This window comes from Nicrophorus vespilloides, unplaced genomic scaffold (genome assembly GCF_001412225.1).
Source record: "Nicrophorus vespilloides isolate i.1.1-1 unplaced genomic scaffold, Nicve_v1.0, whole genome shotgun sequence".
Lineage (NCBI taxonomy): Eukaryota > Metazoa > Arthropoda > Insecta > Coleoptera > Silphidae > Nicrophorus > Nicrophorus vespilloides.
In genome coordinates this window covers 34817-49110 of record NW_017097768.1, presented here as the reverse complement: position 1 = coordinate 49110, position 14294 = coordinate 34817, and the positions used below count along the sequence as shown (strand labels likewise).

At 32.7% G+C, this 14294-nt stretch overlaps 2 protein-coding genes across 3 annotated transcripts; both read left to right on the top strand.

Moving 5' to 3' along the window:
- Nucleotides 1-551: 551 nt before the first annotated feature.
- LOC108560912 (mitogen-activated protein kinase kinase kinase 7-like) lies at nt 552-11358 on the top strand. Of its 2 annotated transcripts, none has more exons than XM_017918634.1 (7): nt 552-732; nt 797-1096; nt 1148-1564; nt 1610-1831; nt 1896-1983; nt 10816-10988; nt 11044-11358. In XM_017918634.1, exons 1-7 carry the CDS (start codon nt 664-666, stop codon nt 11278-11280), a joined length of 1506 nt encoding a protein of 501 aa, XP_017774123.1. In that variant the 5' UTR covers nt 552-663; the 3' UTR covers nt 11281-11358. The 2 variants fall into 2 exon arrangements, with proteins under 2 accessions (XP_017774123.1, XP_017774124.1); XM_017918635.1 differs by having other exon boundaries at nt 1899-1983; nt 11044-11357.
- A 483-nt stretch (nt 11359-11841) lies between these two features.
- LOC108560901 (protein wntless-like) lies at nt 11842-13825 on the top strand. Its single transcript, XM_017918618.1, has one exon. It carries the CDS (start codon nt 12024-12026, stop codon nt 13647-13649), a length of 1626 nt encoding a protein of 541 aa, XP_017774107.1. The 5' UTR covers nt 11842-12023; the 3' UTR covers nt 13650-13825.
- The last annotated feature ends 469 nt before the right edge of the window (nt 13826-14294 follow it).

The window sequence follows — 14294 nt, the reverse complement described above, 5'->3', positions numbered from 1 at the left end:
GAAATTAGTTTGAATTATCGGAAAGACTATAGAACAATAGTTTAAATCTTAAAGGCGGGAATTAGCAGTAATCAAAGTTTGAAGTTATGTTAGGCAACTTATTCTACCTTAATTAATTTAAGTATAATTCTTACTAAATTATATTGTTATTAATTGTATTATATATAATAAATATAAAAATAACTAGTAATGTTAGATTTAAAGATGAATTATGTAATTAAAATTAATTTCAATATGAAAAATGAGTAATTTGAACTACCATAAATTGTGTGTTATTGTTAGTTTCAAATTACTATAATATTTTTATATAATAATTTAAATTTTCTATTAATTATTTATTAAAATTTCAATATAAAATAACGTTCCTATATAACTTTGAGTATGAAATAATGATAAATTAATAGGAATTGTAAATTATAGTAATTGAGATAAATGTTTGTGATTAATAAATTTCAATTTAAAATGTAAATTGTGTATTGGAAATAATATTTTCACATTTTCTTACTAAAAGTATTGTAAATATTGCAACTATTTTAGTTCTGATTGAATTTAGTAGATGACAGGAACCTAACCTGAAAGGCTGTGATCAAATTCTTTTTTATTTTTCCTGATTTTATAACAAATTCTTGCAAGTATGTGAAGAAATGATATAGTGTGTATAAAATGGAGAATGACAATGAACTGAATAGCACTTTTAATGAGATTGACTATGATGAGATTAAACAGTATGCGGTGAGGCAATTGTGATATATAGATAGAATGTTATATGTATAAACTGATCTCTTTGTTTATTTAGTATTTAGATGAGGGCAGTTTTGGAAAGGTTTACCAGGGAAACTGGAAAGGTCTTAATGTTGCAGTCAAGCATATATCAACGAAAGAGGAGAAGAAAGCTTTCTTTGTGGAGTTAAGGCAGTTGTCTCGAGTCAGTCATGAAAACATTATCACCTTATATGGGGCTTGCACAAAAGATCCCAACATCTGTCTAGTCATGGAATATGCAGAAGGTGGCTCACTCTTCAAAGTACTGCACAAGAAAAAGAACATAGATTATGAATTTGGACATGCCTTGTCCTGGGTCTACCAATGTGCTAAAGTATGTTCTAAGTAATTGCTGAAAGTATTTGATAGTAATGAGAAATTTCAGGGCGTGGATTATTTACATTCAATGAAGCCTAAACCTTTGATACATAGGGATTTGAAATCGCCTAATCTGCTGCTGATTGATGAGGGAAGGCATCTGAAAATTTGCGATTTCGGTACTGCAGCTGACAAAAGCACTAATATGACAAATAACAAAGGTTCAGCAGCTTGGATGGCGCCTGAAGTGTTTGCAACATCTAATTACACTGAAAAATGTGATGTTTACAGTTGGGGCATTATTTTATGGGAGGTTTTGTCGCGAGAGAAACCGTTTAGTAACGAAGATAACGCCTTTCAAATTATGTGGGCTGTACATAAGGGATCGAGGCCTAAGCTGATAGAGGGTTGCCCTCAGATCATCGAAAGTTTCATGCTCAAGTGCTGGGATGGAGAACCTAGTAAAAGGCCTACTATGAAAGAGGTAGCAATTTCGAAAATTTGTACTTAGTTATAATATGGTTTTTAGATTGTTGAGTTAATGGGTAAACTTGTATCGGTATTTCCTAACGCCAACGAACCGGTCACAACGAATTCATCTGAATGTGATGAGGATGAAGACGACGATTTATATGATGATGAATATGATCAAGATATGTTTCCAACAAACGGAGAATCTAGTATGGTTATTAAAACGCTGCCTCAACCTACACAAGATATGACAAAGCCACTCACTTTAGACATGGAACACGTAAGTTTACTTTTATTCATCTCTTAATATTATATTTATAAGATTGTTATTACTATTGCAAAAGCAGAATCATTGGCAAGTGGGAAAGTTTAGTCATGAAGATATGAAGCTCCAAACCATGGCTGGATTTGATAAAATGGTACCTATAAATAGTAAGTGTTATTTATTTTATTTTCTACAGTTATATAACAAACAAATTCCATAGAACATATATGTATCTACATATTACATAAAGGCAATCACGAAACGATCATCTTATTACATATATGATAATTAAGCCTTTTTATTTGTTTTTTCATAAACTGCAGTTTGGACAAACTTATTACACTTCCATGAATTGTATATTATACGAATTTACTTTTGAACAGAATAGCCGGAAGTCCTTGAAGATGTATTTCTGAAGTTATTTATATGTCAATGGTGTATTTACTCGAAGTCAGTAGTAAAAATATTGTCAATGAAATGTAGTTTGAAATGTCAATTAGGCTTAAAATGAGTTATTTATGAAAGCAGGAGCACAAGTGTAACTAGTTTGAGGATAAATGTGACGTTCGCTTTGACCAATGCAAAAACTCGACATGGGAAACACGTAGACCAATTCATTCTTATAATTACCCACAACAAACTAATTTTTCAGGGAGTCAATAACTTCAGTCATCAATTTTCACATCGTTTTCGGAACGACAAGATGAAAAAAACTATTATGAAGTTGATTTATTTTTCTTTCTTCCTTTACTAATTTCATGGTTTATTATTATTTTTTTTTGTTCTGCGAATTTAAAATTAGAGTTCTGACGATTTGATGACTACCAGTTTCGACATTTTTTTTTTATCCTTTGCAAACACTTGCGGTTTCGTCAGCTTCAAGCAAATAGCAACGCGCACGAATAAATAGAAATGGACCAAAATATTCCAAAACATCATTTCCTTCTGAAAACTTTCATTTCAAATACATGAACTATATATAAATTTAGAGTTTTTTATTATATAGAAGATAATTGTTCATATCTTTTTTTTCATCCCTATACTAACAATAAATTTCCGTAGTGAAATTTACTGTTTTATTTATTACATAAATACATTTAATTTGGTAATAAGTACGTTTTACATTCTGTTTATATGTTTCATCAAATTTATTAAGAGTAGAAGAAACTTCATATATAAAATTATTTTTAGCTTTTTGATATAAAATTGTTCATGTTTATACCAGTTTTACCATTTTGACTTGATCTTAAATTGAAGTTAGGAATAAGTTATAAAATATCATGAAAATACTTAAAATCTTTAATTTAAGTATTAAATAAGTTGAAAACATTAAAAAAAATCGTTTTCTAATATAGATATCTAATAATAAATATTCCTTGCGGATATAAAACTTATAATTAGCAAATTTACGAAATGTTTAACAACTTTTGTTACGGTCGTAAGGAAAAATGGAAATTACCAATTTAGGTCGAAAACAAAAACATGTTTTGGTGTGTTTCTGCATTCTGAGATGCACGAAAAAGTTTCAAGGCGAATTAATTTTAGAGACATTGTATGAATAATTTACTATATTTAAACGCACCCCGCGTTAATGAAAAAATATACATTTTAAAACTGCTTTAAAACCAAAAATAGACTTCTGTATTTATATGAACGCTTTTAATAGGAACATTGAGGTTGTAGAAAATAAATCCATGTCTTTGGATTATTTGTAAATGTATTTCTGTTATAACTATTATAGTTTTTATGTTTATATGTACGTTAATACTTGTCCGAGTTTTGTTTAGATTCTACAATGATGTAATTTGGCCTGTTTCGCAATACGTTATGTAATGGTTAACAAGTACTTGTATTAATGGTTGGCAAGTGTAACTCGGATATTTGTATATATTGCCATAGAAACACGTCTAATTTGCTTCGTCGTAAAGCTAAATCAGTTTGAAAATCCTGGTCTGAAATTGGGACAATATCGATTTGGAGGTGTCCTAGTAAAAACCTAGTTATTTCCGGTTCGTATTTGCGGATATAGCAGCTACCTATTTTTAGGCCATAATAGGATGCACTTTAATTTCGCATTTAAATATGTATTTATTTTTGGGTCCAGGGCATTGGCTCGAAGACATGAGTCAGCTCTAAAGCACACACGCACCGCCGCCTCCAAAAGGACCCATTTACCGAGCGATTTACGAAAATAAAGGAAGTAGAAATAAATTTCGAAACGTACGAGAAATGAAAAAAAAAACAGTTGTAACATGTCGAGCAGGTAACACCCTTGAAATTAACACAACACGTGGATGGATGGAAAGAGGCAAATTGGGAAATTTAATGAGGGAGAGAAAAAATGTGTGTGTGTGTGTAGTTCGAATTGTGCCAAGTGCGTTCTTTTCTCATCTTCGTTTATTTTTTGTTTCCTCTCGAGTTTATTTACTTGTTTTTATTTAGGACGAGACTATGAGTCTGTTACGGTTCTTGGCTTGGGCGAGTGTATATATACTTGTGATCTCACCTAAAATAAAGAAGGATTAAGGGTATCGGGGCATTAAATTTAGTTCCGAATCCTAGATCCAGGCTCTCTCTCTCTCTTCCTTCAGATCATCCGTTCTCTACTAAAAAAAACATGGGAAAAGTCGTACATCGGATGATGTGCGTTTTGTGATTAGTTTTTAACGCGTCGCGCGGTCACTTTAATCCAGTCCAATGCGTACACTTAAGTCATAGTCTATAGGGAACGATTTTAGACTGAGTGAGTCACTGTGTAATTTTAGCGCGGGTTTGTTTAGATGTGTGTTATACTTTTGATATTTCACGGTGCCCAGGGTCGTATTTCATACCAAAGAAAACACACTCAACTTCTCCGACAAGGCACAACCAGTCACCCCACATTTAACTCCACCCAACCTTGAACAACCTCGACAGCGCCAATCGTTACATACGGGACCTTAATACTATGTAGCGTTGATTACTATTTTGGGGGATTCCCCTATTTCAGAGTAACCGATAACATTCGATTAGTAAATAAATAAGTTAGTAGTATTTACGGAGAGCTTTGAAAGCAGGTCACATTCTGTTATATTCTGATCTTTGGTAAGGTTTTCTTCTTCATTTTATTTCATTGTATATTACAAGATCAAAAAGTAGGTGAAACGGAATCGGGCATCGATCAATGGTTGCCAAAAATATCGTCATTATTATTAAAGAAAATAAACGGGATTTCGTAAAATCCTGACTGCTGCTTGATTTGAACCAGACAGGAAAATATCATCTGGAAATCTTTCGTTTCCTTTTTTCCCAATGTGACTAGAGTTTTTTTTAACAACGAGTTTACATAATTGTAATAAAAAATATCTTAGAATCTTACATAAACTGTTTGAAATCATTAGTAATTGTTGAAACAAGATTCTCAAAATATTTGTGACAACCTATGCAGGATATGGACATGAAGCAAGTTAATTTTCATTGAACAAATTGAAAAAAAGTTGTCAAGTAAGACAACGTACTTTTTTGTTAGAAATTGCAATATTTGCTTGATATATAAATGTCATATATTTGAAAGATTATATAATAATAACGGTTATTTTTACTTGATTCCATTAAAAGTTATTTGAAACAGCTCGAAAAAGCACATCTGTAAACTGGACGTTTAGTAAATAGAAGATTATGTGGGATAAACCGTGGACAACCAAAATAAAACTATTAAAAAGTAAGATTAGTCTGCGGATTCAGACACGTCGTTGACCAACAATAGATCTGTTTTATAAACTCGGGTATTTTGACCCGAAGATTTCATCTATATAACCGTCAGTTAAATAAATTTTGAAAAATTTTGTTTTTGTAAATTATGTTTTATTAGTAAAATTCAGTTATTTATTCTTGTTTATTACATTTTGTAGTCAAATATATATATTTTTTATATTTGTCTCAAAGTTAAAAAGTTCTTATTTCTGTACAAGCAAAGCAAATATTTGAAAAATATGTTTTTAATTTTCTTACAAAGATTCATTTTCTAATTGAACAAATTGCAATATCGCCCTTATTCGTACTCCATGTTCCGTATAAAGCTTCGAATCAATATTCATTTCACGAGGGCGTATGACGTAAATCGTTGCGCAATATTAAAGCAACCGTACATTACAGAAGTCATGAGAAGAGAACTATGATAAAACTTTTCTCCGAAGCCGTAACAATATCTATTTAATTTATTTTTACAACGCATTTCGCCAACCAATTATTTTTACTAAACATTCGTCATTTCCAAGTTTGTTTATAAAAAAAAATATTTATCATTCTTTCATATTAAATATTCTATTCATACTGTTTACCATTACATAATAAATTGAAACGTTTGTATAAATACAAGAAGATATAGAAATACTTTTTTAATGCAATAAACAATTATATCAAAACTAGTATAATATGATTTAATATGGAACGAAAAGACAACTTCTTAATTTAAATGAAATCTTTGAAGTTTTAAGATTATTTTTTTAATAATTTATGTTTAGAAATTGAACAAGTTTTATTAAGCCAAATCATCAAATCTTATAACAACAATAATAATAAATACCTTACACATACCAAAATCAACTGAATCACTTGTTTGTATCGCTTCATTACTTTTTTTTTGTTATATACAAAATCTGTTTGGATTCTTTGAATTATTCTTGTATACACATCAAACCAGATATAATTCTTTGAATGAAGTTTCATACAAAATGAAACATGGATATGCAGCAAATATATAAACGGAAATTCTTCGATACTGAGACATCGTTTCGTGGAACAGCTTTGAATAACCATATGATATTTCTGTAGCTTCTCTTTTTTTTATGATTTATAAATGATGGACGATAATCATTTCTTTCTTCGTAAATTGCTTATTTTACATCGCCGGCTCTAAGCTAGAAATAAACACAATTTATTTAAGCGTCAGTTTTTCACTAAATCATTTAGAGAGAGAGAATAATATATATTTTGTAACTACACGCAATACCTCACATAGTGCGGCTTCATCAGGTTTCAAATAGTCCGGGTTATTGCTGTATATCAATATAATGTAATCTATATTTGTCGAAATCGAATATGTGAAAACTTGTTACTTTAACGAATGGTCAAGGTTATATAATTCATGTATGAAAGGTGAAAGTAGAATCTATAAAGATCATAAATCTTAGACTTACACATGTTGTAATGTCTACCAATTATAGTAAATTGAAACATATTGAGTTATGTAATAAATAAGTATGAATGTACAGTAAGACCTCGCTTAACGATGTTCCAGCGTTAAACGAAGCTATATATATCATATAGTAAATAGGAAATTTTAGAGCTCTTTTTAGTCTTTGTGTAGACCAGACCGCGTTATTCATGAAAGCGTTAAACGAGGTATTACTGTATTCAGTTTTTTTCATTAATTAAGGCGCTTTGAATTATAAATTTTGTAAATTCAAACTTGGCATTCAATTTATTTTCTGAAAATTAAAATTATAATTTAGACTGCATTTAAAACCTTGGGAGATTTAACTATAAAATACAAAATATTGAAATAATTTGTCTTTATTTCAATTAATGTCACAAATTGAAACTTTCTTGATGATTTATTACGTTTTGGCTTCTACACCATTTGACAACTTGCTTGCAAATTCGGATGGAAGTGTACAAGTATTGAATAATAGCTATAGATCTTTATTGTCTTGAGTCATGGACGTGAAATTTGCACCTGCGATTCGAACGCCGGTCCTGCTTGTATTTATTCCGCCTTAGAGTATTTTCGCGTGAAGTATAAATTTAGTTCTGTTCTGTACATCGGTGGTATGGTTCGAAGAGGGTACCGGATTTTCCGAGAGGCGGGAAAACAGGTTTTCAATGGCACCGAGAATATCAATTGTTTATTATCCGTTTTGTTTTTCATATAAATGATAAACAATTGAGGAGATCCTGCCACGGTGGCTGCCCGACTCTTTGGATGCTGTAGAAGGGGGAGGCGGGAAGGGATTTCTTAGTAACGAGTGTGTGTATTTTTGGGGATTCCGAGTCGCGGCTTTTATATAGTGTTGCGCGCGATCTTCGTGCTCCGTGGATATGTGTGTGGCTGCGTGTATGTGTGTACATGAGTGAGTGTGTGTCTGGGACACCTCCAGACAATGTCCCAAACGATTTCCGCGAATTTCCACGCGACTTTTCCACGCACCATGTGAATGCTTCCGACACGCATCGCGCTCCGAAGAAGTTACGTATAATCCTTCTGGTGAAACCCACCACCTGCAGAAAACACACACAAAAAAAATAAATATAAAACAAAACAAAAACAGTTTTCGAAACAAATTTTCGAAAAAAATAAAGACGTTTTACAATGTGCGACTTTCCAGCGGTCATTTCCTCCCGCGAGACTCACAGTAGTTGGATTATTTATAAAGAAATGAAGACTGAAAATGGTAATTTTTTTTAATTTTATGTTATTTTATTATCAAAGCTCTCACATCCAGATAAGCACGTGGATTAAGATTATCGCAAGGATCTTTCTTACACCGGAAACGGATATTACGTTCGCTAAAACTACATGTTAAAAATAATTTGATATTATAATCCTCATGATATCATCTATAACATATTCATTCGTAACCATAAACTAATTTCAAAGAACTAAATTTAAATATATTAAAATCCTTCTGATTACATCAATAACATATTCATCCGCAACTATATAATCCAACATCAAAGAGAACTTCCTACTACATCCAGTAACGTTTGATCTGACAATTGATACAATTTATTTATTATTCAAAACTTCTAATATAAATTTACAATTTCACAATTGAAAGTTTTCTTATTATTAAACTCATTAATTATTTAAACTAATCTAAAATTAATTAATTAATTACTTTTAAGAGACATTTAGTTACGTGATACTAACTTTATTATCTAATGCGCATATAAAATGCACTTGTTCAAGATGCAACCTGTATCTTCCACAAGCTTTCTTCTATTTGATGTTAATTATAAGTGTTCAGATTAAATATTTAATTAAAAAGAAACCTTAGTTACGTGTTTGTTTGTTCTTTGTTATCTAATGCAACCGCCTATAAAGTGCACACACTTGTTTCAAGACACGAGTCTAGTAATAAAATAATATTTTCGAAATGGTTTTGAAACAGTAAGTTGGTCAGCTTTAAATAAGTTAATTACATCTTATTACTTCGATGCCAGATTGCATAAAAACCCACTCGGCATTGACGTTAAATTTATTTAAGAAAAAAATACGTGTTCTTAACAATATTACAGATTATGTAATTGACCGGTTGTGTTTAACGCATTGTTGCGCATGTTGAGATTCGGAGAACTAATACGAAATGAAATTAAATCATTATGATTAATTATGAATTGTAAAAAAAAAACAGGTTTAGGAAGTTTTTCCACTCATTTAATATTAATTCGTGACTTGATGATATTATATTTATGTTTATTCAATTGTTTCTTATATACATTCTATAAATTCTACAAGTTTGAATTCTCACTTCTTTCATTACAGTGGGTGTTCGGTTAACGCACAAAGACAAAAATCGCTACCCGAATTGTTTCTTAACCGATCTCTGAATTAAGAAGCGAGTTAAGCTTCATTTCACCACTAGGGTTGGCTTCTAAAAGTAACGTTAATAAGTTAGTAAAGTGTTCCTTATGCGAACATGTGCTTATTGTGCGAACATAACAAATATTTTGGGTTGTCCTATTAAAAATTAATATGACTATGCTTGAATTCTGTAAAATACTGAAAATAAATTCTTCTAACAAACACGAACATTAAATTTATAATACTTATAAGGAAATGCTCATTTTCTTATTGAATAAAATAATAGTTGTCGCTTATTTACCATAACTTTATTAATTTATATTACTAGTATAAATTATTAATATTATGTACTTATTTTACAAATTAAAAAAAAACAACTCATTTTAAAATATTATTCTATATTTTTTACTTGACTACTAAATTTTATAACATTTTGTCTTAAAATATTTCGTTTTTGTATATTAAATTATTAATCAATGAACTGGTTTTGAGCATAGTTACGTTCATATTCTATATTGAATTAAATAACATTATCTAATTAAGAAATTAACTAAATTATTTTTTTAATTTACAAAGCAGCGTTTCTTTCAAACCTCTGTAAAATTCCTTTAAACTTTGGAAATTCCCATTATTATAGAACTATTAAAAGGTTACCTGTATATTTATACAGTTCAAATACTTTACATTACAATACATTCATTTAAATATTGGAATAAGAAATGACTGATGCGTTTTTCATTTGAAAAGTAAATCGACTTATTTTCCGTTGTTCCAATCGTGCGTCCATCAAATTGATACGAGGAAGAAGTTAAATCGCCGGTAATTTAATGGACACACAACATCCATTAATTATGTAACGATAACATAAACATCGTCGGAAGACATCAAAACGCGAGTGTTAATTATCGGCGCGGATGGCTTCCTCTGCCCGTATTATTTATGTGCCGTTTAGCTCTCAGATCCTGCGGAGCCCGAGAGTGGTGCCCGTGTTTTTCTCTTTATTTCGTAATTTTATTAGCAGGAGTTAGTCATAATCAACGGACGCTAACAATGTTTTCATTTTGGATTTTTGGCAGGGCGCCCATGAATTTTTGAATCCGTCCCATCGTCGTTGTGCCATTGTGACTAATAATGACTAATGATAAAAATTTAAATCGGAACGTTTTTATTTTTAATTTTGCATTTTTGCACCTGGGGTGTTTGTTCCCAACTGCCCGAGAATCGCATTATATAAATACACTACTTATATTTTTATCGAACTCTGCTTTAATTGTTCATATTTTCGAATCATTTGTTTCTGTTTTAATACAATTTGCATAATGCTTGTACATCATCAATTCCATAGAAAGAGATACTCGTGTGAGTAATGATGAGTGATGGAATGAATCGCTGCCGGCTGTTGTTACGCATGCTAATTGTCTGTTTCTAATTCCAGGTAGTACGAGTATGGTACAAAGCACAAATGAGACGAGCAAGACGGATGCAGATTTGGAGAACATGCATCTACTACTCGACGAAGAGTTTAGGCCTGCAACTCCGGATTTCAACGACTCCAAGAGTGTAGCGCTCTTCGAGGAGCACAAGAAGTTGGCACAAGAATACTTGAAGGTAAATACAATTGGCAATTAAAATAAACAAGTATTTTCATGCGATCGATTTTCAGGTGCAAACGGAGATCGTACTGGAATCGCAGAAGCTGAAGTCTCCGCAGATCGCACAGTCGCAGGAGATGCGGAAGAGCATCGACCGTCTACAGAGTGAGAGGGAATCGCTGATGCTGTTAAAAGAGAACTTGCTGAAACAGAAGCAAGCTTTAGTGAATATACCTGGTGGCAACCAAAGCAGACCCCCATCATCGGAATGGGTTTTACTGCCCAGTCACGACGACGATCAGACTTGACTCACGAGACTTCCTATTTTATTACGTATAGATTTTTTTTTAAAAGCCTTTATACATTTATGCATATTATGTGATTTACTTATATTAATTTAATGTACTTTAACTGTTTTGCATTACTGTAAATATATTATTTATTTTCACGATTTTTTCTTTTAAATCATCCAAAACTTCAGACATGCAAATTTTCTCCTTGCTGGTTAAATTCTAATTATGATTTATCTAAAACTTTGATTTCAATTCTTTTAACGAAAATTTTGAACACATTAAATAGAAGAAAATTCTAACATTTGTAAAAAGTCATATTAGGTATATTTAGATTTATTGTAGATTCTACTAAAGTATTTTATGATCTTATTATAGGAATAGTTCATACATTAGCAATAATTAATGAAATTGCTGATAATTAAATTGCAGTGAAGAAGTACAGATTTCCCTTTACATAATCATTTGTCCTTTATGCAACAGATGACGCTTGTTGAACGCGGTTCTTCGGCTTTGATCTGTTGCATATAGGTGGTATGAGCGATGCGGATTCTGCATCTCCAGGAGATTACTCTACCTCTTTCTACCTGCTCTCCATCACTGTCTGCAGGCGGATGGATTGCGGCATTGTTCAAAGGCAATCCGGTTGTGGCGCTCAACGGTGTCTTTCAGTGTTTGGCGCGGTGCAAATGGCGGCTTGAGCGACGCAGAATCTTTTACACCAAATAACTAGTGCTGTTCTACAAAAAAAATCTTCAAAGATGCCCGGTACGATTCTGGAAAACTTGAGCGGAAGGAAGCTGAGTGTTCTGGTGGCCGTATTCCTTATCGGTCAGGTAATATGCTTTCTTATTGGTGGCTTAACAGCACCGGCACCGGCGAGTACCATGACCATCCTTTCCACGGCATGCATCGATCCGCATCCTGAAAATACAGATCCCAGCCGATGGATAGCCAGAGACTGCAAGCAGAAAGTTGAGCTGAGCCACAGGGATAAGATTATTGATAAACACATCACAGCCAAAGATATTGTGTTTGTTGGCGCGATGCCTTTAGGGATGCCTCGGTTGGATTTCTCTCGCTGGCAGCAGAATCTTGTCGGTGTCATCCAGATAGATTTATTGTATGAGAAGGAATTAAAATTGGAGCCGTCCATTGAACTGACGCTGAACGCGAGGCTCTTCTACAAAAACAAAGGGGATACGGAGTGGAAGTACTATAGTCATGCGGAGGAGAAACGTTTGATGGATTGTAGCTTCGATTACGTCGAAGACGCTAACTCTGAGGGGTATCCTTATAATTGCACTACCGTTCCCTTGTTCGAATTGGGCTCGTTGCATCATGATTATTACATGCTGAACCTGCGTCTTCCAGCCGATAAGAAGAGGAACAATATTGGATGGATCAGCGATATACATTTGCATGTTATTCATATGAATGGAGGCTTTACAAGGGTTTGGTTGAGCATGAAAGCCGTCTTCTTCCCGATTATTTTGGCTATAATGACATGGTTCTGGAATCGTGTACACATTCTGCAAAGAACTCCAGCTTTATTAGAGTACATGCTCATATCATTAGGCGGAACATTGGCATTCTTGGATCTACCATTAGAGTTCTTGACTCTTTTCTTCGAAATGCCGTACATGCTTTTGCTGGGCGACATTCGCCAAGGGATTTTCTACGCAATGCTTCTATCCTTTTGGCTTGTCTTCGCCGGAGAGCACATGCTGATCAACGATCAAGGAGAGAAGAACTCTTTGCGTCTCTACTGGAAACATCTTAGCGCCATCGTCATCGGATGTACTTCATTACTGATCTTCGACTTGTGCGAGAGAGGCGTTCAACTCCGAAATCCGTTCTACTCGATTTGGGTTACACCGGTCGGAACTAATCTGGCCTTGTCTTTTATCATTTTAGCTGGAATCTCGGCTGGAATTTATTTCATCTTCCTGTGCTACATGATTTGGAATGTGTTCAGGAACATAAGCATCAAACGCGCCGTCCTTCCAAACATGTCTTCTGCTCGGAGATTGCATTACGAAGGCATCATTTACCGCTTCAATTTCCTTATGCTCGCCACATTGATTTGCGCCGCAATCACCATCGTCTCCTTCATCCTGAGTCAGATCAACGAAGGACAACACAAATGGGACGACAGCATGGACATTGAACTCTCCTCCGCGCTCTTCACCGGAGTCTACGGCATGTGGAATATCTACATATGCGCTATGCTTATCCTTTACGCTCCAAGCCACAAGCAATGGCCTTCGGATCCTATTTGTGGAGAGAACGGAGAAGAGGTAGAATTCAATCGGTTGCCTACTGATTCCAGCCCCAACGAAATATCCTCCCTCACGTCCTTCGCAAGTAAAGCAGCCATAGAATAAAATTTATATATTTGTATTTTTATTTCTCGTAATGTTTATAAACAGTATAAAATAGTGATTATTGTGAGAATCAAAACTTTTCTACCCAGTATTATTCGTCGTGATGTAATTTAATAATTATTTTAATAATTTATTAACAATTTTTACACCCGTAATAAATATATTTATGTATTAAACTGTAGTGCTTTATTTCGTACACCTTTTTATAGCCATTTCAGATAAAAGTTTATTATGAATTCTTCATTTGTATACGTAAATGTATATTCTTACATAAATAAATAAAAAAATACCTTTCTGTACAACTATTGTAAGTAAATTATATAGAATATTAAATGTATAATAGGTTTATGCGAGGCTACATTTTCAACAGTCAAATCTAAAAATAGTCGTGTTAACAGATATTTCTGTAATAAAGTTTAAATAAAAAAAAACATTAAAATAAACATTCTGAAATAGTACTTTGAAATTGAATATTCTTGCTTGCTTAATAAAATGGAACTAGTTTACGATCAAACTTCTAATGGAAATATAAGTTTAAGAAAATACTTTTCAAACGTTTTACGAATAGAACAAATAGTTTAATTTTTTTGTTGTTAACCTGTGGCAAGTTCACATTTGATAATCATATTTTAAAAGACAGATTAA

What these genes read in the sequence shown, in the direction of transcription:
- LOC108560912 (XM_017918634.1), top strand. Translation starts at nt 664, where the DNA reads ATGGAGAATGACAATGAACTGAATAGCACTTTTAATGAGATTGACTAT. An exon ending in TAAAATGGTACCTATAAATA is followed by an intron (nt 1,984 to 10,815) that starts GTAAGTGTTATT and finishes TTCTAATTCCAG; the next exon opens with GTAGTACGAGTATGGTACAA. An exon ending in TGGCACAAGAATACTTGAAG is followed by an intron (nt 10,989 to 11,043) that starts GTAAATACAATT and finishes ATCGATTTTCAG; the next exon opens with GTGCAAACGGAGATCGTACT.
- LOC108560901 (XM_017918618.1), top strand. Translation starts at nt 12,024, where the DNA reads ATGCCCGGTACGATTCTGGAAAACTTGAGCGGAAGGAAGCTGAGTGTT.